Source organism: Tasmannia lanceolata, unplaced genomic scaffold, assembly GCF_043159265.1.
Source record: "Tasmannia lanceolata isolate RefF3 unplaced genomic scaffold, GAP_Taslan_0.1 ptg000004l, whole genome shotgun sequence".
Lineage (NCBI taxonomy): Eukaryota > Viridiplantae > Streptophyta > Magnoliopsida > Canellales > Winteraceae > Tasmannia > Tasmannia lanceolata.
Window position 1 is genome coordinate 4284473 of NW_027518681.1, and position 25883 is coordinate 4310355.

A 25883-nucleotide genomic window follows, 5' to 3' on the forward strand; every position below is an offset into this window, starting at 1 on the left:
CTTTCTTAAAGAAGGTTTGATTAGTGGATATAAAGGTTCGAGTGGAAAAAACGCTGGCGATATATTTAATAACGTTACCGTTTCTGATTGGGTCGATCGACCCCCTTAACCAGTGACGGTTCGACTAATGGATATAACGGTCCAATTGGTAAAAACATTGGCTGTATATTTAATAATGTTGTAGTTTCTGACTAAGGCTATTGACCAGCTCAAATCAACGATGGTTCGATTAGTGGATATAATGGTTGGAGTAGGAAAAACGCTGGCGGTATATTTAATAACGTTGACATTTCTTATTAGGGCGATTAATTAATCAACGATGGTTTGATCAGTGGATATAACAGTTGGTGTCGGAAAAATGCTGGCGATATATGCAATAACGTTGCCGTTTTTTATCTAGCGACTGACTGTTTATCTTAATCAACTTGGATTAAGTGAAAGAGATAATGCTGGTATACTTAATAACATTGCCATTCTTAGTTTAAGGTTTTCGTTGGTTGGCAACAACCCGTTGAGAAATGTTGCCGGTGTAACTAATAACGTAGTTGTTCTTAATAGTAGGATTTCTATTCGAGGGCCAGGTCATGAAGAGAATCGATATGTATAAAATGCTGCCCGAAAGATACAATAAGAAATAACAATTTTTATCTCCATGTGTACATTGTAAAACTACAGCCAATTGGGTTTTCATTAATTTTCTCCAGTGCACACTTATGGTACGGCTACTGATACCGGCACTACCATATTGTGATAACTGCAGTAACTCATTTTAACCTTTGTAATTTAAACAGCCGTCAAGGTTGTAGGTTAATACAGTTACAGTTCAAAAAGCTCAAATTAAAGAGAAAAGACAAGCTGAGTTGTTGCAATTATCAAAACAAGGTAGTGCCAATATCCGTACTGCTATATATAATTATATACTAGGAGATAATATATTCGCCCCCTCCCCACCTTCAGCCAGCCCTATCTATTGTATTTCTGACTCTTCTCTGACATTGGAAAACCCTCTTCTCCTTCTCTCTCTCTCTCAGCGTAGCCATGAGCAAGGGCCCAGGACTCTTCTCTGACATTGGAAAACTTGCCAAAGGTGATTTTCAAAACATTCCATTCTTCTATATAATTCTATTTCTGCGCTTTATCTTATGTTTTTTTCTAATGTTTTTGGCATGATCTACGCAGATCTGCTCACGAAGGATTATAACTATGATCAGAAATTCACTGTCTCGACTTACAGCCGCGACATCGATTGCGGAGTTGTAAGAACTTTATTTCTTCTTCAGATCCTGATTTCTTCTCTTTTCTTTTGTTTCCGCGAAGAATTGACTTGAGATCGTTATCTTAGGGTTTTGCTCTTCTCGTTGCTTCTTTTGAGGTTTCTGTAGATGTATATTGTGTACAATTGTATGGATTGGGTTGAATGTTTATATTTCATTGTTTTGGATTTGATTTTAGAGATGAATTTTCACTTATGTTGTTCTCCACTTATCTTTTTTGTTGGGAAAGTTGCCTTGTTTTGATACATGCCTAGATGGGTCCCACTTAGAGTGGAATAAATTAGTTTGGACTTTGGATTAATGTGGCTGCTGGCAATATTTTTAGTAGTTACCTTATTTTATATTTAGTAGATGGAGATTTGATAGGACTGTTAGCATATTTGCTAGGATCTTAGAATAGCAAGCGATTATGTAATTGTGAAGGAGATTTGCGTAGGATTCTTATTAAGTAGGAAAGTTACATAGGATCTATGGGTTATAAATAAGTTGTAATCGAATCCCTTGGGAGCGCTTTTAAAAAAAGGTCTCTGCGATTTTGGGGGGATTTTGGGGCGATACTGCTGCCCCCTCCCTAGGTCGATGGAATCCCTAGGGAGGGAGGCGATGGAATCTCTCTCTCTCTCCCCCCCTTTTTTGCGATTTTATATCTCCCCTTTCTCGCTGATCCCTCTTTCTCTCGCTTTGATCGATCGTCTCTCTCCCCTCTCCCTTCCTGATCTCTCTCTCTCCCCCTTTATCCCCTGTTATATTCTCATGATCTCTCCCTGATCTCCTTGTCTGCTTTTTTCCGATCCCCTCCTCTTTCTCCCTCTCTGGCCTCTCTTTCTCTGATATTTATCTCTCATATGCTCTGATCTCTCCCTCTCTCTCTCTCTTGATGGGCAAGGGAGGTGTTGGTGGCCGGATAATGCCCAGGTTTGGGCAGACCTCGTAGGTGATGCAACAATGGTGGCTGGAGGTGCGGAATGGCCGGATATGGGTCCGAAAGGGCTGGATTTATTGGGAAAGGTCTGGAGATGGGTGGGGTGGATTGAGATAATGGGCTGGTGAGTCGTTGGAAGTAGTGGACGTGGCAGGATTATGAAAAAGGGTGGCCGGATTTGGGGGAGAAAGGAGGAGGTTAGATGTGGTGGTGATGGTGGTGGATGAAGAGAATGATGGAGGTTGACGGCATTGAGATTGCCGGGTATTCCAAATCTTCTTCTCCCTAGAGAAATGCCGCAGGCACGTGTGATGCCGGAAATGGAGCTATGGAATGCCGGTAAATGGTTTTGGGAAGCTGTGGGTCGTTGGATCTGGAGGCCGTGTTGAGTGGAGGAGGCAATAGGTAGCCAGAGATAGGATTAGGATTACTGGCAGGAGATCTGGGGGTGATGTAGGGTAGTCGATCGAGGTGCTAGATTGGGGCTACTGCTGAGACCAGACTTAGGACCGTGGGAGATGGCCTAATGTTGGGTTAGCGGCTAGCGGTAATGGAGATTGTAGGATTTTGGTTTTGAGTTTTAGGTTAATGGATGTAGGAATGGAGAGGATGGTGGAAGGAATAATCAATGGGGATCCACCGGAGTTTTGGTGGTGGTGCGAGGTGGAGGCTGCCGGAGTTTGGTGGTTGTACGAGATGGAGGCGCCGGAAATCGGATGATGGTGATGGGTTGTTGGTTGCCGTGTACGGTATACGGTTAGGGGCCGCACAATAGCTCTGAGTCTTTGAGCGGGATTTTGAAATTTGAATTTGTCAGCTGAAAGGTGGTGGGGAAATCTGTGTGACATGAAAAGTCACATTCTTGACTTTGTGGGCCCACAAATATGGCTATTTATGTTGAATATGACAAAGTTGAGGTTATTGGGTATTGTAGGCAAGGTAATATAGGGATGGCTATTGTGCACAGTTAGGGGCGCACAATAGCTCCAGGCCTTTGAGTGGGATTTTTGAAAATTGAATTCGCCAGCTGAAATGTGGTGGACAAGTCTATGTGACGTGGTAGGTCACAATCTTGACTGGAGGGGGCCCACAAATATGGTAGAGACCATTGGGCATGGTAAAGGGGAAATGATGAAGGTACTTCCGGCTGCGGTCGTAGATGAAGATTCTGAAAGGGAAGTGAAGAAGTTATTTGGAATGATGGCACCGCAGGGAACTGTAGACCTAACCGTAGCGGTTGACCCAAAAATCACTTCTTTTGGTTTTTACGGGCCGAGGAGTATGCTCTTGGCTACCCTTAATTGATTCTATGTAATGCAAGTAGGGACCCCTGGTCCCCAATGTAATTTCCATAGTATCAATGAAATTGTCAATTTTCAAAAAAAAAAAAAAAGTTGTAATCTTCTATTTCATCAATGAAGAAATCGTCTTAGCAATTGTGTCTTTTATTCTCCTTCCCTCAAAGTGGATCAAGTGGCTGATCTTGTATAGATCAAAATCGTTACGAATTGGGTTAGTAACATGTTTCCCACGGTGGACGTTTCCTAATTATAACTAGGGTTGGTAGTTGGAGTGGGAAACCAAAATAGGAAAGGGGTTTTTTAGGTTTTCTAAAAAACTAGTATAAAGTCTCTTTTACTCACATGACCAAAATTGTGGGAGGCAAGAGTGGAGGCGTGAGGAAGGGATAAAGAGAAAGAACAAGCGAAGGAGAGAGAAAGAGAGGAGGAGAAAGAGGGTTTTTTATTTTGGGGTTTGGGATTAATCCATTGTGATCGTTATATATATTTTTTTCTCATAATGGAAGATCGTGTTCTCGCCCGTGGACAAACCAAGTAAAATCTTGGTGTTCATCTTGTGCCTTGTTTTCTTCTTTTACTTTTTTGTTTATTTGTGTACAATCGGATCGGATTTGCCCGCCGGATTTTCTCAACATTTTTATTTAGTTGAATCTTGCAATTTTTGTTGCTATTGAAAAAAAAAAAAAAAAACTTGCAATTTTCGTCATTTGATTTGATCATCGATGGTGTGTTATTCTGGCTATAATGTTTCTGCTTTTGAAGAAATCTCATTTTTTTTTCAAATTTGAAACTCTGATAAGATTTATGTATTGTTGATTCGATTGTAGTTATCATGACACGCAAAAAAATCGAGTTATTTTTGTCAAGTCAGATTTTTTCCCTTTTTGTTTGAATGGTGGTCGGATTGTGCTTGTTTGCCTAGACTTGAGGCATTCTTGTATGTAAAGTTCAAAGAGCAGAAACAGGGACATGTATTTGGGTGGATATCAGTTGGAATCTGCCTTTGTTTACGAAAAAAAAACTTCTTGTCAAATTATGTTTTTTCTTTTTTGTTTGAATGGTGGTCAGATTATGGTTGTTTGCCTTATATTTACTGGAAACTTCCTAGTTGGATGGGAGGCGAGAAACTTGCTTTGGAAGCTAAGTTCTCGCTTCTCAAATTTAGGGCAAGCACGCTTCCCAAATGTTTCCTACGTGTTCCTCTTAGTTAAGAGCATGCTTCTTATTTGGGTGATTATTTCTTCCTAAAAGAATATTTTCTCCATTTAAAAAAAAACAATATTTCTCCTCTTGATAATGTTGAAGGGTTGTATTTAAAAAAAGAGTGCATTTAAAACTTTAAAACACATCATAAGTTTAAAAAATAATAATTATACGAATCATTTTCAAAAAACATAGTAAATATACATGAATAAACCATATGAAATTATAAATTCCTAAAATTCGAAATTCTAATTAGTTGCAAATTCTTCTTTCCTACTTGGAATCCTTACCTAGTTACATATATAACCCTTCCTCCCTAACATACTACAATCCTAGTCTTTCTATGTATTTCGTATTCACTTCCAATGAGGCTTATTACATGCTTCATATTGTCTTCTAATGATGCTTCCCACACATTTTGTCTTTATTTTCTTTAAAACTTTTCGCTTCCATCATTTTCTCTTTTCCAAACCCCTCGATCCCTGCTTTCACTTCTGGCACTCGCTTCTTACTCTGACAACTATGGTTTGCCTTGACTTGATGTAAAGTTCAAAAAGCAGACAGGGACATGTATTTGGGTGGAAATAAGTTGGAATCTGCCTATGTTTTACATAAAAATATACTCATATTATCTACTTATATGTGCACAATTTACATAGTATATGTATTACACGTGTATGATAGCACATGAGCAAGATTACTGGGCAGATTTACCAGGTTCCTGCCAAGGGAAGGTAGAACCTATCTTGCTAGGGTTACTTTGACCAGTATGATTCTGAGAACATGGGTTACCCTACTTGTGTAGAACTTGTATGTTACCAATTGACTGTGTGACTCTTCAGAATGTCACCTAAGTATTAACTATCGCAGCTTCAATATTTCATGAGACCATTTATAATTTGGAAAGTGGGGTCAATTTTATCAACTCGAAGGAGGTGAGATAATTTAAAAATGTGCGGGATGTGATTATTTATAAATGTCCGTGACCCTGAGAGTCCTTATGATGTAAGAATGTGGAATTACAGTGGATGTGCTATATGGTTTGGTAGGAAGAATGAAAAATGTACATGAGCGATCTTGGTCTTAAATTAATAAATTATTAACATTGGAACCGTCCTTGTTGGCATGGCTAAGACTTACCCATGAGCTGTTAGCTAGCTTGACTGCCTTCATGGAGCATTTAACTTCGATTGCAGTTAGGCCTCTGATTTCACATTTTTGAAAATTTTCTATGAGATCACACAACTTGGTTTGTAGATAAGGAGCCTGAGAAACATTATTTTTTGAATGATTGCAAATTCATACAAAGAAAAGGAGAGAAGACCGAGATGGTCCACCCCACAGCCTGAGAAACATTGTTTCTACTCTTTGTCTGCAGGTTGAGTGTCATCAGCTTTTATGGTAGGTTAGTTGGAATTTTTGGTTCTATATCTTACCGAAGGCATTATTTAAAGTTTGAACGAAAGACGTGGTAGGTGGTACAAAAATCTAGACAAGGAGACAATGCACATGCAACAGAGGATGATATGGATATTTAAGTTTTAAAGGCAAAGTCGAAAGGCAAGTCCATCGAAAAGCTTATAACAGAAATCAAGATTGAAACCATTAGGGGCAAAGCTGAGAAAAATGATTTCTATGGCCTACCTAATGCAAAGTATTATTAAAGAAGAAGAAACAAATACATCAAACAATGGATTCAAGAAGAAGTTCTGGTTGAAGAGGAAGAGAAATAGGTAAACCCTAACAATCTCAATAGAGAAGAACACAATAGCCAAGACAGTCCATTTTTCTCCCTCTTTCTTTCTTTCATATCTAAAATACTATGTTTGATGCCTCCTTCATGTGATTTTTTGTGAAAGTAAAATAAACTAAAATGATTGAAATGCCCCTCGTAAATTGTTTATAGGAAAATGACAAGCATGCTCCTATTTGTAGTAATTAGCAAGTTGGTTCTCTTTTAACCACCAAAACAATAGCAAATGTGATCTGTTTGACACCAAATTCGGATCATAGGTAGTTCCCATGATGATGGTCCCCCATGCCAAGTTTCAACTTATGTGATCCAATGTGGGGCCCACAATAGTAATATTACGTTAGGCCAGATTTTATAATTGCAAACACAAATTAACACCTTGTTTCTTCTTGAGTTGATCGTTACTCTTCTTCCTTGATTTCTTCGACGCATAGAGATTACATTTGCATCAGTCTCTCGACTCTCTCCTCCTTGGGAAGAACTCATTCTCTAGTTCAAGGCTTTAAATACCTCCAATGTCTTTGGTGCAATGTCTTGTAACTCTTCTATTGAAACAATTTCTTTGCTGAATTTGTGTCAGCTCATTCTTTTAAAAATTCAGTTACCGCTTTGCCACCATCTTCAACCTTGTATTTCTCATCCATGCCATCGAGTATTTTGAATCTTCACCATAATCATGTTACCTTCTTCAAATACATATCAACGACGATATACATCCACTTTGGCCTTTTACGAACTTCCTCATGCAGCTCTTTCATGCGTTCAACCGTTTCTTCTTCTGCTTCGCTTACATTTTCCAAATTAGGAAAGGAAGCCAAGCCATAATAATGATGTAGCTGTCTTCCATAAAATCTCTTTTGCCAATAGAACAGCCTTCATAAAAGCTTCCACAAGCTCTAGTTCTCTACTTTTCTTTGGCCGTCTTTTTGTGGGTTTTAGGCCCAACTATATTGAAGTCATGTTCCAAATTGCTTCTACAAAGTTCTCCATAAGTGTAACAGAAACTTTTAGTCGCGATTGGAGCTAATGGTTTTTGTGAATTCTGTGAGGAGCATGACCTCTTTGAAGTAGAGATTTGCAATGTTGGTTGCATCTAGAGTTCTTTTTATAAACAATTAAGTGTGACACATTAGAAAAGGGAAATAATAAAATCGCCCCCCACGCCCACGCCCCCCCCCCCCCCCCCCCGTCAATCCCTTTTTTTTTTTTACATGGGACAGCCACCTGCTGTGTACGTGGCAATCATGCCCATTGAACACTTTCCCCATATAAGTATATCAGCCCCTCTGAAGTCATAGATACACTAGAGATGGCTGTCCCAAGTAAAAAAAGGGGCAGATATATCACTTCCCTTAGAAAATCGATCAATTACCACCATGAGAGAATAGTTTCTTCGTTGGGTTCGTGGCAATCCCAACATAAAATACATAGTTCTCTAGGTACTCGGAATGGTGTATACAACCTTATGTTTTGAGATTGTCCATTTGTATAATTGGGCATATCCGGCACTCATTCATTATTATGCAACATCCCTTCGAAGTGTGTGTTCCAAAATTACCTCCTAAGCCACCACCGTAAGCCTCAAAGACGATCCTCTGTTTCATCGAACAATTAAGAATGCGGAGTTGGGTTCCCTTTTGTATAACATAATCACCTTGCTGCCCCTTCTTGTAATCAACCCAATTCTCCATGAAATACTCATTCAATTCATTGAGATGGTTCATGCTGGAAATTTTGATGGACATAGTTCCGATCAACATGGCCCTTTTCTAAGAGCATCCATCACTTATTTTGTACCCTTGATTTATACTTGAGGACAAAGCGAACATTTGTAGATGAGAAACACACTTTTTATGTCTTTGATAAAGCCTGAATTGATCATTAGTAAGCCTCAACGATTCATGGTATGGATGCAACACAATCTCCCTTGGTGTAAGGTAGTGCCTCGACGATTGAAGAGCTTGGAAGATGTCATAAAATTCTTTGTGATAGGTGTGATAATTCTTCCTTAACCTTTCAGCTTCTTACTAAAAAAAAGATACAGTCGGTCCCTCAACCCTTACACCACTTTGGATCACACTCCACTTTGAATAGCTTATCAAAGCATGACAGCTCTAACACTAGAGCCTTGCACATTCTTTCCTTTATTATGTGGAGTCTTATCTGCCTCTTTTGTCCACCCAAATTTGTCTTTTTTCTTACAATTAGATTGGCTCGATGATGGTGCTGAAGTCTCGGATAAACTGCTTATAAAACTTTACCAAACCATAGCTACTAACACTATCAATGCTTGAAGGTGTAGGCTAGTATTGGATAGCTTGTACATTGTTCTTGTCATCCTAGAGGCTAATGGATTGAGTACTTGATTTATCAAACAAATACAAGTACTTGGTGCATTGGACAAACCAATCAACATAACCATCTCATAATGCCTCTTCCAACCATCTCCTTCGTGTATCCAATCTTCAAATTGATTTTAGAGATCACTTTGGCACCATACAACATATCTAATTTATCATCCAATCTTGAAATATAAAAGCAATATTTGAGAGTTGTCTTATTAACCGTTCAACTATGCACATACATGCACTGTGTTCTATCTTTCTTTGAAGTCAATAATGCCGAACATCACATGTGCTCATCAACTATCTAGTAAATCCCATTCCTTATCAATTCCTCTACCAGCCTTTGTAGTTCTTTATGCAATTTAGGAATCATCCTATAATGTGGTAAGTTAGGCAACCTTGACTTTGGCACTAGTTCTATGTTGTCTACGATGTCCCATATAGGTGGCAACCCCATTGGTGCATTAGCACTCGCGTATTCCTTCATGAGTGGTTCCCAGTCCTTGGGAATTTCGTGAGTCCTTTCATCCCTTTCTCTTACTGAAAGTGCATATGCCCCTTCACCTTGCCTTTTATTTTAGAAAGTCATTGACCACCAGTAAGTTTTGTTGTTTCCCCTCTCCCTTAACGGACTTTGGGATGTCATGCATGGTGGCAAAAAAAGAACTTTTTTATTACCATCCTTGGAGGTGTAGGTGCTCTTCTCCTATCATGTGTGTTTTTTTGTCAAACTGCTAAGGTCGACCCAATGATGAATGAAAAACTTCACTATACAATATGTAACACCAAACTAAATCTCAATAATTTTCTCCAATTGAGAATAAGACTAAGCACTAAGGGCTCACCTTATGCATTTTGACTTCAATTTTTTGTATGAGAGTTATTTTTGCCCGATCTATCGCTTAATAAGTTATTCATTTTAAAAATAAATTATTCTAATTGTTTATGTTAAAAGTCTTTTAAATTCCTATCATTATATTGTACTCTTTCGTTATATTGTACTTTTTTTATAAAATTAATGAATGGAGTGGCTTTTTCTCTACATTTTTTGTTTATTTGAAGCAGATGTATGTGGCTGTATCTTAGTTATGTATTCCGTTTCGTTTTGGCTAATGGAACGGAACGCTTCGGCATTTCAGCCATTTCGAAAAAGATGCTACCGGAATGTTTTAATAGTTAAAATATAAAAAACCAAAATAAAAATAAAAATCATGAATTGCTAAAAAAATATAAGTAGAAAAAAAGGCTTAGATGGGTTTATATAGAGGTGTAGGTGCTTATAGATTAAAAAAAGACGCAAAATACCCTTCATGCGACTATAAAATGATAAAAAGTCCAAAAATGAGGGTAAATGGACAATAATGAAAACTATCCTTTTTAGTGGCATTTTTGTCATTTTTTTGAAAAGGCGTGTTTCGTCCGGACCGAGGCTGAATTTAGGTCGAAACGGTATGAGGGGGTTTCCATTCAGGAACCCCGAATGAAACGGTACGTTTTGGCCATTCCGGTCGGAACGGAATGGAATTCATTGCTAAGGGCTGTATAATGTTATGATGCTTTCCCTATCACTTGCAGAAATCCTAAAATTTGTTTGAGAACCTTTGTTTGAGAAACAACCCATCATCGATGTAATTTCATGGCATGGCGAATGAGAATGCACAAACGCATAAAGACAGGATTGACTTTTCGACCGGATGGGTAAGGAAAGATTATTGACTTACCGACCAAAGGGAGGAAAGGCATGAAGGAAAAACAGCCCTGACCTACTCCCCTTCCTGTAAAGAAAGAAGGCCTATAGAGAGAGGGAGAGGGAGAGGGAGAGGGAAGGAAGTTCATTCAATTCTTAGTCTTCCTTTTTCTGCAACAATTGATCCTCCAACATAACCCGTACCTCTAGAAGGACGTGGTAATCCCCAACCTAGGGAATGGAATGAGTTACAGATAGAAACACTGTGGGACTGGATCCTTGAAAAGGTAACTTTCCTAGTTCGAAGGTCTGTGTGCGATTATATAGTCATATGAGCTCATGAAGAGTACATTAGTACCTATTTATAAGAATAAAGGGGATATTCAAAGTTGCACCAATTACCGGGGAATTAAGCTAATGAGTCACACCATGAAGCTTTGGGAGAGGGTAATTGAGCATAGACTAAGAAAAGAGACTAAGGTGTCAGAGAATCAATTTGGCTTTATGCCCGGACGATCGACTATGGAAGCTATCTTCTTTATTAGGCGGTTAATGGAGAGATTTAGAGCAAATAAAAATGACCTTCATATGGTTTTCATTGATTTGGAGAAAACGTATGATAGGGTTTATAGAAGTATTATGTCGTGGGTCCTTGAAAGGAAAAAAGTGCATACTAAATATGTTGATGTGATTAAGGATATGTACGATGGAGCAATAACTAGTGTCAGAACCACGGATGGCACGTCTAGTGAGTTTACAATAGGACTGCACTAAGGATCAACTCTAAGCCCTTATCTTTTTACGCCAATTACGGATGAGCTTACGGAGGGTATCTAGGATGAGGTGCTATGGTGTATGTTATTTGCAGATGACATAGTATTAATTGACGAAACAAAAGCAGGAGTAAATGCTAAGTTAGAGTTATGGAGAACTACTTTAGAATCCAAAGGTTTTAGACTGAGTAGGACTAAGACAAAGTATATGGAGTACAACTTTAGTAATGTAAGGAGGCGGGACGAGGATGTAGTAAATATGACTGGACAGGAGATACCTAAGAGGGATCTTTCGCTATCTTGGTTCAATTCTACATTAGGAAGGAGAGATTGAAGATGATGTTAACCATAGAATAAGAGCAGGTTGGTTGAAGTGGAAGCTTGCCTCAGGAGTTCTGTGCGACCGTAAAATCTCTACCAAGTTGAAGGGAAATTTTTATAAGACGGCTGTGAGGCTGGCCATGCTGTACGGCTCAGAATGTTGGGCCACCAAGAAGCAGCATTTGCATAAGATGAATTTAGCGGAGATGCGATTGCTTAGATGGATGTGCGGCCGCACAAGGTTAGATAGAATTAAAAATAAAGACATTCGTAAAAAGGTGGGAGTGGCACCAATTGAGGAGAAGATGAGAGAGCACCGATTAAGATGTTTTGGACATATCCAACGTAGGCCTTTGGATGCTCTAGTGAGAAGAGGCGACTCGTGCCAAGTTGATGGAGTAAAAAGAGATAGGGGTAGATCGAAAACAACTTGGGTAGAAATAATGAGGAAAGACTTGATAGCTAGGAACATAACAGAGAACATGACCTTGGATAGGATAGAATCGAAGGAAATGATCCACTTAGAGGAACCCAACTAGAGTTAGGATTAGAGCCGAGTAAATTTCTTCACCTTCTTCATGAAATTTTTCTAAAGGATTCATTTAGCGGACCCCAACTAGTTTGGGAAAAAGGCTTTGTTAGGTTGAGTTATGAGCTCTTGTAAAACGTACACATGTATCAATCACACCCTCACTAATGGAGGGCCTATAGTATTAAGGCTGCTATTTGTAACTTATCATTTGGCCATGATCACCGGCATGCAGAGCCGGACCAACAGGTATATTCGGAAGGGAGAAATGTCCATCAAATGAGTCAGAACTCTCAAATGGGGTTGGAGTGAGGTAGGTAGGTCATTCTGGTGGTGGTACTACCAAGACATGGCAGAAGCATGTGCATTGATGCCGGAGCAAGCAACATCCGGGTGAAACCAGAGTGGCCAATTGGGGTGTACTTGATCAAAACTGATTCACATTGGATAAGGCCAACTCAGATTCTCCCCTTCTATGGCTCTTCTACCATGCGTTGATTTTGTCCTTGCACCTTTGAACTCTAGTTGACTGGACTTGTTCTGTCACATGGATATGTAATTCTTAATATCTACAAGTTTTACCTTCTTGGTTTTGGACATCTCCCCAAATATACAAAATCCTTTCTACTTCAGTTAACCAATTGAGTACTTGCTCCATGTTCTTTATCTCAAGAGTCCCAGACTCCCCGTTACTTCCATCACGCCCATGTTATTGGAATTGTGCTCCTCCATGCACAAAACCCTGATAATTCCCATCATTAAGCGGAGTGACGAGTGCACTAGGGATTCTAGGGTTTCCAATGAATTCATTAGTCCCATATATTCCTGCTTTCTACAATCATGGCAAAGTTGCCCTCAATTATTGCAAAGCTTGAAACTTCTCTCTTGATTGGTTTGGTTGGTTATCTCCTTCTCCTGCCATGGGCCACAAAAATCACCAACGAATGCGATGTAGTATCAAGGAAGAAATATAGTTTCAATAAATAGTGGATACAAGATTATCAAATTGAAGAGGAAAATAAATTGAGTAAATCTTAGTAATCCCAGTGGAAAGGAAAAAATATCCAAGAAAATCTCATTTTCTCTCATTTTCTTTCTTTTCCATTTAAAACCCTATGTTTCATGCCCTCTTGATGTAGGACAACTCGAAGGGGATGAATAACCTTAGGAGAAGGCTCTTAAGTGCGAATCTCAGCTGAAACAATACAGATTAAGTGCAAACCAAAAAGAATATGAAAGAAGCAAAACTGGCATGGGATCACTTCTAAAGGTTTAGATCTAAGAAATACAAATATATGAAAAATTTCCGATTCAAGAAATTAAGATCATGAATTAAAAATAAAAAACCAAGAATTTTATTTTTTTTGAATGGTAACTGATTATATTAAAAAGGGATAGACAAAAAAAAAGGCCTCCCGCACCCCCACTAGGCCAAGATTACACACAGGATGAAAGGAAATAAGGAAAAGCAAAACAAAAATAAATTAAGGAGGAAGAAAGTCGAAAAGCTCCAGAGACTGCTTGACCACACCCTCTTTAGCCAAACTATCAGTGATTTCATTGGCAGATCTCCTAACATGAAGGAAATCTACCGAGCATCCGACCGATATATCCTTTATTTCATCAAAAAATCGAAGAAATCTCCAAGGAGGATTCACCGAACCCTTAAGCCACGTAATGACGTTGACAGAGTCTCCTTCCACGATAGTGTTCGCTACCCTCTCGCTTCCAAACATCAGGAATCCTTGATAAGCAGCTCTGACTTCAGCTTCGTTAGAATCTGCGACACCTATAGGCCCGGAAAAAGCCTGCACAACATCCCCCTCTGAATTCCTAAGGACACCCCCTATCCCAGCTGGGCCAGGGTTACCCAAGCTCGATCCGTCAAAATTCAGCTTAGAAAAACCTACTGGAGGATTGACCCATTGCTGAGAGATACTAGGAGCGGGTACTTGACTGTTGCATACCACTTTCCATCCCTCCCACAGGTCGAAAGCCGAAACAAATTTGAACATGGGCAGTGCCCTTGCCCATGAAATCGATAAAGCTACTACCTTGATATACAGGAAATAGGGAGAATTTGAACGCCCAGCGAAAATCCTATTGTTTCTTTCCGACCACAAAACCCACAGCGTAGCCATTAATGAAATCGACCACAAGACTTTACCTTTTGACCTCCATGGAGTAAACGCCCACCCCTCAAATAGATCCTTCACTTGGGAAGGAAATACCCACTCGATGCCGAATCTCGCCAGAACCCTTCCCCATACCTCTCGAGCGACTTTGCAATGGATAAATAAATGCTCCACAGATTCTCCGGCTTCGATACACATAGCACAATGATTGACTATGATCATATTCCTTGCCCTAAAAAAATCTACCGTTTGAATACGGCCTTGAATCACCGACCAACCGAAGAAGCAAATTCTAGGAAGAACCTTCATCTTCCACATTTTTGCCACAGACCGATTTGCCGCACACGGATACATTCCTTTGTAGAAAGATTTAACCGAAAAATAACCCGATGAGTCCCACACCCAGATCCTCTTATCCGCCCCTGATGAACTAATGTAGTTGTCATCTAAGACCTGAAGAAAAGAAACCATCGAGAGCAATTCCCTGTCGAAGAAATTTCTGCGGAACATCGGCTTCCATATCACCTTCTTGGCCCGAAACTCAAAGCAATCTTTGACTAAAGCGTGTTTGTCCCTGGCCACCACATATAAAGCAGGGAACAAATCTTTTAAAGGGATGACGGAACACCATGCCATATTCCAAAAAGAAATTCTATCCCCTGAGTATACTCTATATCTTATGCCGCGGTCAAAACCTGGACTCAATCGCAAAATATCCCTCCACAGAGTCACGCCTGGTTTGTTAAATCGATTTAGGGATCTCCAATTACCCACGTCTGCGCCATATTTACCACCAATAACTTTCGCCCATAACTGAGTCTGTTCTTCGCCAGACCTCCACAACCATTTCCCCAAGAGAGCGTCATTTACCTGTTTGATCTTACGGATCCCCAAACCTCCGCCGAGTACCGGCTTGCAAACATCTTCCCAGGAGACCAAAGAGAGACTCTTTTTTTCCTTTGTACCTCCCCACAAAAACCTCCGCTGAATCAATTCGATTCGCTTTGCGATAGAAACAGGGCACCTGAATAATGATAATTGGTAAATAGGAATGTTCGACAGCACGGCTTTAATCAAGGTCAATCTTCCCCCTTTTGATACCAAATTCCTTTTCCATGTATCTAGTCTCCTTTCGATTCTTTCCACAATGGGCGCCCACGAACCTATTTTCGGTCTGCCACCTCCCAAAGGGAGCCCAAGATAAGAAGTTTCATCAATTCAACCTTCTTCGTACTCACATACATGATTTTTAATTTCCACCAAAACTGATACAAAATGACCGAAATGTTTTCATCTCCACGCCACCAAAATGCATATTGAAACTGAAACGGATATCAAAACCAAAATCGAAGTGTATTAGTGGTATACTATATTAGTATGTGTTACATAATTATATTTAAGTGTTGAGCCGAGTGCGTATTTGTATAAATATTTATACAAATTACATGTGAAATGTGGCATGTACGGAATTATCAGGCATGCACTACAACGTATGTCACTAGGTGTTCAATGTTGTTAAACCATTATGGATGGTCTTGCTTATGTGGTTTCTAAGTGTGTATTTGTGCTTATTCTAGCATTTACTGATGTTTCATCTTACAATTCTATCATTTGCATGTGTTCCAATATGTTTCTGTGATTGTATAGGATTTTGACAGAAATTTCCAACCGTTCTCTAGACTCCCCTCCTAATGCGAGGCCCCATTCACCTCCCTTCTATTCTGCCCTCTTCAATTGCATATGTTTCCATATGTTTCTGTGGTTTCTCAGTATGCTTTTGTGCTTATTCTAGCATCTACTGGCGTTTCCATCTTACAATTCTATCATTTGCATTATGTTCCCGTACATTTCTGTGATATTACATGATTTTGACCAAAATTTTCAACTGAAACTGAAATCGAAGTTGAAATTTAAAACATTGCCTAAGATTTCATATTCAATGGAAAAAATATTTTTTGATTGGAAAAAATATCATTCTTAATCCAATACATGTGGGAGATAAAAAAGCCAAGAAGCATGCGAGCAGGTTTTAAATTTTGGTCTCGGTTGCTACAGAAATGAAACGTTTCAGTTTCGGTTAGAAATTTTGGTGGGAATCCTGTAAAATCATGGAAATATATGCAAATGATAGAATTGTAAGATGAAACTTCAAGAAATGCTAGAAAAAGCACAGGTACACACTTAGAAACCATCACATAAGTATGCCAATCATCCATAATGGTCTAACAACATCAAACACCCAGTAACATGTGCTATCATGCATGTCTGCATACATACTACATTTCACATGTAATTCGTATAAATAACATAATACACACTTCACATTTCACATGCAATTCATATAAATATAATTTGTAACACATATTGATATAGTATACGGTATACCACTAATACGCTTGCGATTTTGGTTTCGGTATTCGTTTCAGCGGGGATAGAATACAAAAGGGAAATTGGGTTGGAATCACAAGAATATATCAATATATTTTTCCATTTTTTATGTTATAGTTTGTCTTAAATTATATTTTTATGTACTTTTAAGTAATTTTTTTCATCATTTTTCCCTATAACCCAAAAAAATTTAATATATCCCAAGCGTTTTACTTGCCGAGAAATTCCCGAGAACGATATTTGTGACATAGATTACAATTATTCATGGGGAATCGTGGTATTGAATACCCTGTGACATTGAAGGAGTTTGGGGCTTCTTTTGAGAAAGTTACTCCAACTCGTCCTGCTACTTTAGTCAGGGTGAAGCATGATAAGTTGCTTAAAGGCAGAAGCATGAATAGTGACTCAATGGATGCCCCTCTTTGAAGTCTGTTGAAGGTGGCAGGGACCGGCTTTGATGCTCAAATTGAAGGCTATTGTGTGAGGGATAAGATGTGTTTAGAGATGAGCAAGGGAGGTCAGGAAATGGCCAGTCTTTGTGCAAAGTGTTTGCTCTGGAGAGATCACTAGTTGGTTCCAATGGAGATTGTGGAGTTCGAGGGGGATAAGCTGCATTTACAGGGATAAGATGTCCAACAGACGGATGGACAGATTGTATCTTGTTCGTCTTTTCGCAGACATCATTCTTGAGAGGTTCAGATGAAGCAAATGATAAGGAAGAATGTGTTGTTTTGGAGGGAAAACCATTCTCCTGTTTGCAAGGATGTGACACATGGAAACTCAGTGGGCGACGTTGTGGATAGTGAAGGTTCCCTAGGCGTTGAATCAAATGGAGGTAAAATATTAGGTCAATTGGTAGTAGTGGACTGGTAACAAACGATATAATGAAGTGTTATTCGGGCTAGTGAACCAGAAAAGAAGTGTTGCAGAATGTGAGGCGAGTCTGGTAGAGCTTTTAAAAAAAAATAAAAAATGTTAGATTGGGTATTGGGTTCGTCCTCGTGGGTCTTTGACAGGCTCCTTTCAAGCTAGTTCTATGAAGCTCAATTCCATTTTGGTCTCGAGAGGGGTGGTGAGGGTGCAGGCATGCGTACCTCGGGGAGTCTTGGCACAAGATAAAGTGATAAACTTTGAAGATGCCGTATGTGGTCTAGGGATACGGGGTGAAGGGTAGGATGCTTTTGATAGTAAGGATATATGGAAACTGTTGGCATATTTTCTCCCTACTTTGGTTGATGTTGTGATGTGGCTTCTAAAGACGTCATAGATATATCGAATGTGGACCTTGCCCCGGAGAAGACCTTGAATGTGATGCAGGTTTTTTGGTGAGGTTTGTGACTCAATGAGGCATATGGTCGAGGACAATTATGTCATTAGTGGTTCTGATCTCAGTTGTCATTTGGAGGACATTACTATTGACAACCCTTGCGTGTCACAAGGTGGGGAAGTTCCCATAAGAAAGTGCAATCGTCTTCATCAAAACATAGGAGTTGCGATTGTTCATCCTATGGTTACTCAGCAACATATTTTTGTGGTATGGAATCTTGCTCTGTCTTCGGATAAAGCTATTTTCAATAATACTAATTGTGATAATTCCACTAGAGCCATCAAGAAAGGGAGATGGAAAATTTCATGTGAGACTCCCCTATCAGTCCGATTTAAAATGGATTATGGTGATTTATTGGGAGGCTCATTGTCCCCTTCTCCATTCTTGAAGTCTCAATCCAAGGTATTCTCGAAGTCTCAATCTTTGTCTGATGAAGATATCAACTCGCTTAATGCTATGGTTATTAGATTGGGCATCTAAGTTAGGAATTCTTGTTTCTAAAGAGAGTTTGATCGTTCCTCCTTTCGAATTCCATGGTAAAAGGTGCTAAATCCATTTTGTTTTGAATGGTAAAGATAATTTTATTGAAAACAAAAGGACCAAGACGATCCCCACAATTACATCGGAAAGATACAATAGAAATAGGATAACCAGAATGCTAAGGAAGTACAAAAACTAGGGAGGAAGAAAATCAAAGAACTCAAAACTCTCCCTAGAAACCCCATCTCTGGCCAATTTATCCGCCTCACCATTTGCTGACCTCCTTACATGGTTGAAAGAAATAGATGCCGTCCCAATCCTGTCCTGAATCTCATCAAACAAAGATGTTAAATCCATTAAAAGGGGCCCTAGGGAGATAATCAATGTCTGCATAGTTTCATCATGAATCTTTCATGGAATGTCAGGTCTCAGGGGTCTCGTTGGGATGGGGGCTAGGGCTACTGTCACTCCCCTCATTGGACTTGGTGGGGGCATTTGGGTGTAATGACCTGTCCGTCATTCAAACTGGTCAAATACACAGGGGAAGATGATCTCTTTCAATCCAGTTACTTTACAATTCTTCATCCCGGTTGATGTCGCTATTTTATGCCCTATGCTATGATGCAGAAAGGGAATTGCTATGGGCTTATATGTCCCACACTCGGTCCCTATTTGATGAACCTCGGTGTACTGCTTGGGACTTAAGCATTGTCGGATGACCGGGTGAAAAGTATAGTGCTTCTTGTTGGGCTCTGCAGGTTTTCTTCATCTCTATTCATGACCTTATCGATGTTCCTTCGCAAAGAGGGAAGCACACTTGGATTAATAGAGAGAATGATTTGTGTTAGATCAGACAAGCTTCTTATCTTGCAGGACTGGAGGATTTCTTTCCTAGGTCTTTCAAAAGGAGTTTTCCTCACCCTATCTCTGATCATGCTCACTTATTTTTGGAACTGAGGATGAGTTGTGGCGTCTGACTCCTTTCTAGTTTGAACAAATTTGGCTCACCCATAGCGAGTTTAAACCTTTTTTGTGACTGAGTGATGGAGGCCTTTTCATTTTGAGGGGAGCCTTGGTATACGCATTTTTCGTAAGGTCAAGGTTCTCAAAGGCATCCTTAGAAATTGGAACAAAGTCTCTTTAAAAAATTTTGGGGTGAGGAAGAGTATGTTAGTTTAGAAATTGATTAGTTAAAGAGAAAAGAGGAATGTGGTCCTCTTACAACCTTTGAAATGTTGGCTAGAGAAGCGCTGAAAAGCAAGTGGATCCGGATCACTGTTCAGGATGAAATTTTTGGGAGACAAAGGACCAGGGATTTGCGTCTGGTGGTCTGAGATCGTAATTAAAGCTATTTCCACCTTGGTAAAAGGAAGCTCATTAGTAAATTGAAGATGTCTAGTCAAATCCTTGAAGCTAAGGATGGTCTTGAGGATACAGTTGTTAAGTATCTCAATAATATATTCAAATCGGAGTGGGTAAGCAATCCGTGGATATATGGTGATTTGACTCAAGTTCCTGAAGATGATCTTCCCCTCCTCGAAGCTCGTTCTCTTCCGAGTAGGTGCATAGAGCAGCTTTTGGTATAAATAAAGATAAAGCCCCGGGCTCTAACGGTTTCCCTGTTTGCTTCTTCGAGGAATTTTGGAAGGTCATTGAGCTTGATCTTATGTTGGTGATGGAGGAATCTTATTTCTATCAACTGCCAATGCCTTCAATGCCTCTTTTATATTGCTTATCCCTAAAGTTCGCAATGGTGAAGATATAAAAGATTTTATGCCTATCAAGTGCAAAATTATTTCCAAAGTCCTTTTTATAAGTCCTAAGCATGTGTTGCCTGTTTTGGTGGTGGGTAACCAAAGTGATTTATTTGTGGTAGACAAATTCTTGATAGAATCGTTGTGGCCAATGAAGTTATTGATTTCACAAAAAATGCTTGGTTCTAAAGGTTTGCTCTTCAAGCTTGACCTTGAGAAAGCTTATGATCTCTGCTCTTGATGTGGATGTTGAGGAAAATGATTTTTGGCCTCAAGTGGAGGAAGTGGATAGAATGATGCATATCCTCAGTTCAATTTTCAATTTTTTAAATGGGCCGAGTAGGATACTTTAAGGCCATATTTGGCAGCCAGGATTTTTTTTATTTCATGATAAATCGGTGTCTCCAAGTGGTGAGAGAGGGGCAGGGCAGAGGGAGAAGGAGAGAGATTTGAGAGGGCACGATTGAGATGAGCCTGAGAAGTGGCTAGAAATCAGGAAAAAGTCAATCCTATTTTGAGTAGAGTTTTTTGTTTCCTTGTCTTTAGCCACTTCTCTTCACCTGGAGACACCAGTTTCCTGATTTTTGGCCACTTCACTCTCATCTCCACTTGGAGACACCGATTTATCATGAAAAGAAAAATTCATGGTAGCCAAACGTGCCCAAAGAGTTGTAGAGATCTTAGATGGGGAGATCCTCTTTTTCCTTTCCGTTTTACTCTGGCTACAGAGAATATAAGTTACAGCCTTTCTAATGCTGCAGAGTTTAGGGGTGTAACTCTGGTTGGGTTGAGGCCAACCCTAGCCAACCCGATGTAGCATTACCTAAACCCTAACCCAACCCAAGTCTAGGTACGAGGAGGGTCAGCCCTAACCTTACGCGCCTCGAAATCTGTCAACCCTAACCCAACTTGTCTAACTTGATTTTCCAAATCGGGTCAGGTTGGCCCATGGCAAAAAAAGAAAAGAAAAAACGAAATAAACATAATCCTAAATTTTGAAAGTAGTGATAAAATTGGGGATGGGGTCAATTTCATTTTGGGTCGGGTTGAACAATTGAGATGAGGTCTTCCAGATATAGATGTTCCTTTTCCATGTACCCATCTTGAACAATCCTGCCATAAGTCTCTGGTGGACTTTATGTTGTGCCACTGAATTGAGCTGCCTCAAGTGACCTTCATAAGGTTTAGGTGTTGGCCTCTGCTACACTTGGATAGCACGAGAGGACTCCACACAGATGGTTTTTGTGCAGTTTATGGAGGGCCTTAATTCTGAAGGCAGTGCAGTAATCTAACATATATATTTTGTCCAGTCCTCTTTGATTTTGAGGTACGATTCTAGGCCGCCAGTGCTTTTTCGGTCCCAGTTCGGTGCTGCGCCACCAAAGTTGGAGATGAAAAAGTCCATTCTTTTAATGAACTTCTTTGGAGGGCTAAGAGCAGATAAAATGTAGATTAACATGCTACTTAGCACGTGTTTGATCAACACAAGCTTTCCTCCCACCGACAATAGCTTTCCTTTCTATCCTTAGGTTTTGCATCTGATTTGTCTATGAGGCCATCGAAGAAACTACCCTTCATAAATACTGGCCGAGAATAGGGGAGCTCCTAATTACATAATAGGAGATGAGATAGGAGTGCTACCTCGTAGTAGCTGGCTTACCCTTGAGTGAATAGGTTCTTCAAGCCTCTATAGGACCTCTTCGGCTAGGATGAAAAAGACAAGGGCACAATGGGGCTCCCTGCCTCACCCCTCTAGTGGTCTTGAAAAATCAGTTGGGTTTCCCATTTATTACAGGCAGGATGCCCATGATATGTATGTGTGGGATGAACCAAATCCTCATTGAATTTTATTTTTCCATTAGAATGGGCTCGACATGTTCTGCAGTACCCACCTGTGAATAATGGTATGCAAATTTCTTAATGTTAGTTAAGTCCCTGGTTCTCCAATTGATTGACCCGCAATGATACTTACTGTGCTTCTCCCAATTCGACTAGGTCACCATGAGTGGGACTCCGACCATAACATAATCGACAGATCCAAGATGTACGCCTGCAAATAAGAAACATATTTTCCTGCAGAATAGCTTCATTGAACTTGTATCTAGCTGCATCTAGGGCATCAGCATTGGCTTGGTTTGGGATGTCCAAGTGAGTGTTTTTCAGCCATGATCACTGCATCCTCTTCATTTTTAACATTTTGGAAAAAAATTCCAAACACCTACTTGTTCCAGGTCCTCAAGCACCTCTGTGTTCTTTAGCTTGATGGAAACCACCTCTAGAGGATTTCCGACGGACTGGATGGACCAAGCTTGCTTCACAACCTTGAGGGGTTGAGCATGCCTTCTCTAAGTTTTTTAGAATCTGAATCGACTGATTGAAGGGGTGTAGCTATTTTCAAAATTAACCAACAACGGGCAATGGGCTGAGCAGGTCCAGGAAAGGTGGGTCACCTTGGTGAAAAGGAAATCCGTTAATCATCTCAAATTGATCAGAACCCTGTCCAATCTGGCCCAAACTCATCTTTCATTCATTTTGTTATTGCATCTAGTAATTCTGCTGCCCGAGTATCCTGCATCAATCAGGCCAGCACTGCACTGGGCTCTTGGAAGTCCTTAGTGGAGATACAATTCGGAGAATTCCTCCCTAATTTCTCCCCCACTTTGAGGATGACTTTGAAGTCCCTATGTGCTAACTAGACTTTGTTAAAAAATTGACTGCATTCGTGAAGTTAGGTCCAAAGAGCTCTCCTTTCAACTACAGAGCAACTAGCGTAGACAAAAGAAAGGAAGCCCTCCTTTCCAGATGATAGGTGTTTGACTTTCACCAACATAGCCTGCGAGATAGAAGGCGCCAGACTGATTTGCAAAGAGTTGCTCCACAGCAACCAGATTTTTTAGTTGCCTTCCAAATTAGTCATGAAATTATTGAGGTTCAGGATTCTAGCAACCTCCTGAACTTCAAATTCACCAAGGAATGTAGCCTATATACCTGTCTTTGTTTACTTCATTGCTTCGGAGCCCATCTTTGTTTATTTAGTGCTTAATTCTAACTTCTTTGTCAACATTGATCAATATTTCGCTGATTTATTAGGCTCTGTTAAGTGTTAATTACAATAAACTAAAGTAGCATAAATTCACTACAAAGCCTGTTATTAATTTTTCTCATGTTCTGCTTGCATTTTATTGTATATTGGATTTATCAAATTCATTTTCTGAATGTAGCTGCCCTATGTATCTCTATATACTAGAAAGCAGCAAAGAATAAATGATTTCTGCTTTATTTTCAGGGCCTTACTTCAACTGCAGTGAAGAAAGGGGGATTGTCTACTGGTGACATTGCGGTGCAATACAAATATAAGAACAGCATCATCGATGTCAAAGTCGATACAGAATCAAATGTGTGTTGTTTTGCCATTATTTTTTCCCCTTAAAACTTAGAACTGCATTCTCTGGTTTCTTAACTAGCTTCCCTTTTACTTCAACCAGGTATCAACAACCCTCACTTTTACTGAACTTTTGCCATCCACGAAGACTATTGCTACGTTTAAGCTGCCAGATTACAATTCCGGCAAGGTACCTAAGTTCGTTCTCTTCTAAGCCCTGATTCGATGCTAATACTGGTCAACCCTGATGGTTTTGTTAATCACACCAAGCAATTATGAAACTTAAATACCAACTTTCTCTTCTTTTTTCCTTTCCAGCTGGAGGTACAATATTTCCATGATCATGCAACATTCACAGCAGCTACGGCGTTGAACCAGTCCCCTATCTTGGACCTTTCAGGTACTGTCGGTGCCCATGGCCTTGCCCTTGGTGCGGAGGCAGGATTTGACACTACGGCTGGTTGTTTTACCAAGTATAATGCCGGGATTAGCGTTACAAAGCCAGAGTCCAGTGCCTCCGTGATCCTGTAAGTTTAGATATTAACAATACTATTCAAAACCCAGGATTACTGGATTAGTGAAGAAAGGAAGAAAGAAATAAACCCTATGTTGCATCAGTACTGGTACAAGTGTCATAATCCGACACGGGTATCGAGTGTCGGATTCGGCAAACCTCAAAAAGAAAGATTCGTGGATTTGCCAAAATATTTTAATTAATTCTGAAATTTTAATTATAATAAATAATATGTTAAAATCTTTAATAGGTTGAGTAAATATAATGTTTTATTCCATATAAAAAACCTACTGATTGATAAAATTAAAACATGCAGTAATTGTGAGGTTGTGGTAGTAGTATTCGGAAAAAAAAATAAAAATTAAAATGTGATCTGAATACTAAAGTTTTGCAATCAACCTGTCCGACACGGATTATTTGCCCATTCAAAAGAATCCATGTAACATAGGATAAACCAGATTGCCTGTTATAACCGATACCTTTTTCCAGGTCCAACAAGGGAGATGTGCTCAGGGCATCTTATCTGCACAATCTCGATTACCCAAAGAAGACTGCTGCGGTAGCGGAGATTACCCGACGGTTCTCTACGAACGAGAACACATTCACTGTTGGAACTTTGTATGCCGTTGATCCCCTGACATTGATCAAAACAAGGCTTAACAATCATGGGAAACTCGGGGCACTTATGCAGCATGAACTGAAGCAAAAGTCAATTCTGACAATTTCCGGGGAGTTCGACACCAAGGCCTTGGACAAGCATCCTAAGGTTGGGTTGTCACTTGCTCTCAAGCCTTGATTTGGTCTCTTCTCCATACTATAGATGGAACCCAGAACCCGAAATTCGGTTTCTATTTTTGGCATTTGGTATTTTAAAGAAAACAAGAAATAATAATTCCACAGATATGCTTTCCTCTTTAAGTTGGGTATTACTGTGGATTATTTGATTGGGTGCCCACACCCTCTTGTGGTCTTATTTTTTTCAGCAGGTATTATACATTTTGTAATCACTTCTATCCTTCTTGGGAAGGATTTCATTTTCCTTTGTATGAGAAACTGTAATTTGCCTATTTACTTTTGCCATTTTCCTTTTAAAGAGTTGTTTGATGTGTTCATCTAGCAATCCTTCTCACCCCCAAAAGAAGTCCAAATTGGATGAGATAATTGCCTTCTTTTGCATCCCTCAAACATGCTTTGATTGGAGGGTTGGGATTGTTTGATCAGAGTATTATCTGGGCTATGACCCATGCATTGTAGGGACGACCTTCATGCACGTTGCATTACGATTTAGATCCAATAATGAGAGAAAAAAGATGACATGGGATCCTTTCCCCTGTGTATGATCAGTACTTTCAGGTCTAAAAATTAGAAAATCCTGTAAACTTTAGATAGGAAATCTAAATATTCAGAATTATAGTTCTAGTCCATTTAAAATAATCTTTTAGAACATAAAGGGATGTCTCCACTGACCTAATGGCCCTCTTTGGATTGAAGGAATTTTCAGAAAAAGCTTGGAAAGGAAAAATAACTCTAAAAGTTACTACTTTTTTTTACACATGAAAATGACTTGAGCCAACCCTATTCAATTTTTACTTAAGAGGAGCCTTCAATTTAAGATGACATTCCCTTAAATTAGCTACTATAAAATCATTTCCCTCTGTGGAAAGAAAAAATTTCAGAAAATTTTTCTGTTGGTGCTTTTTTTCCAGCAACTGCCTTTTCTGATTGGGTGTAGATTGCTTTTTGTGAATTGTAATACAGTCTATAACAGAGCAAAATTATATGGTGTCTGTTAGTC

At 39.6% G+C, this 25883-nt stretch overlaps 1 protein-coding gene across 1 annotated transcript; it reads left to right on the forward strand.

Annotated features, from left to right (window-relative positions):
- The first annotated feature begins 946 nt into the window (after positions 1-946).
- On the forward strand, positions 947-25155 carry LOC143876078 (mitochondrial outer membrane protein porin 2-like). Its single transcript, XM_077377695.1, has 6 exons — positions 947-1087; positions 1180-1256; positions 23479-23589; positions 23678-23764; positions 23893-24101; positions 24578-25155. The coding sequence occupies exons 1-6, from the start codon at positions 1039-1041 to the stop codon at positions 24882-24884; spliced, it is 840 nt and encodes a 279-aa protein (XP_077233810.1). The 5' UTR covers positions 947-1038; the 3' UTR covers positions 24885-25155.
- Positions 25156-25883: the final 728 nt, after the last annotated feature.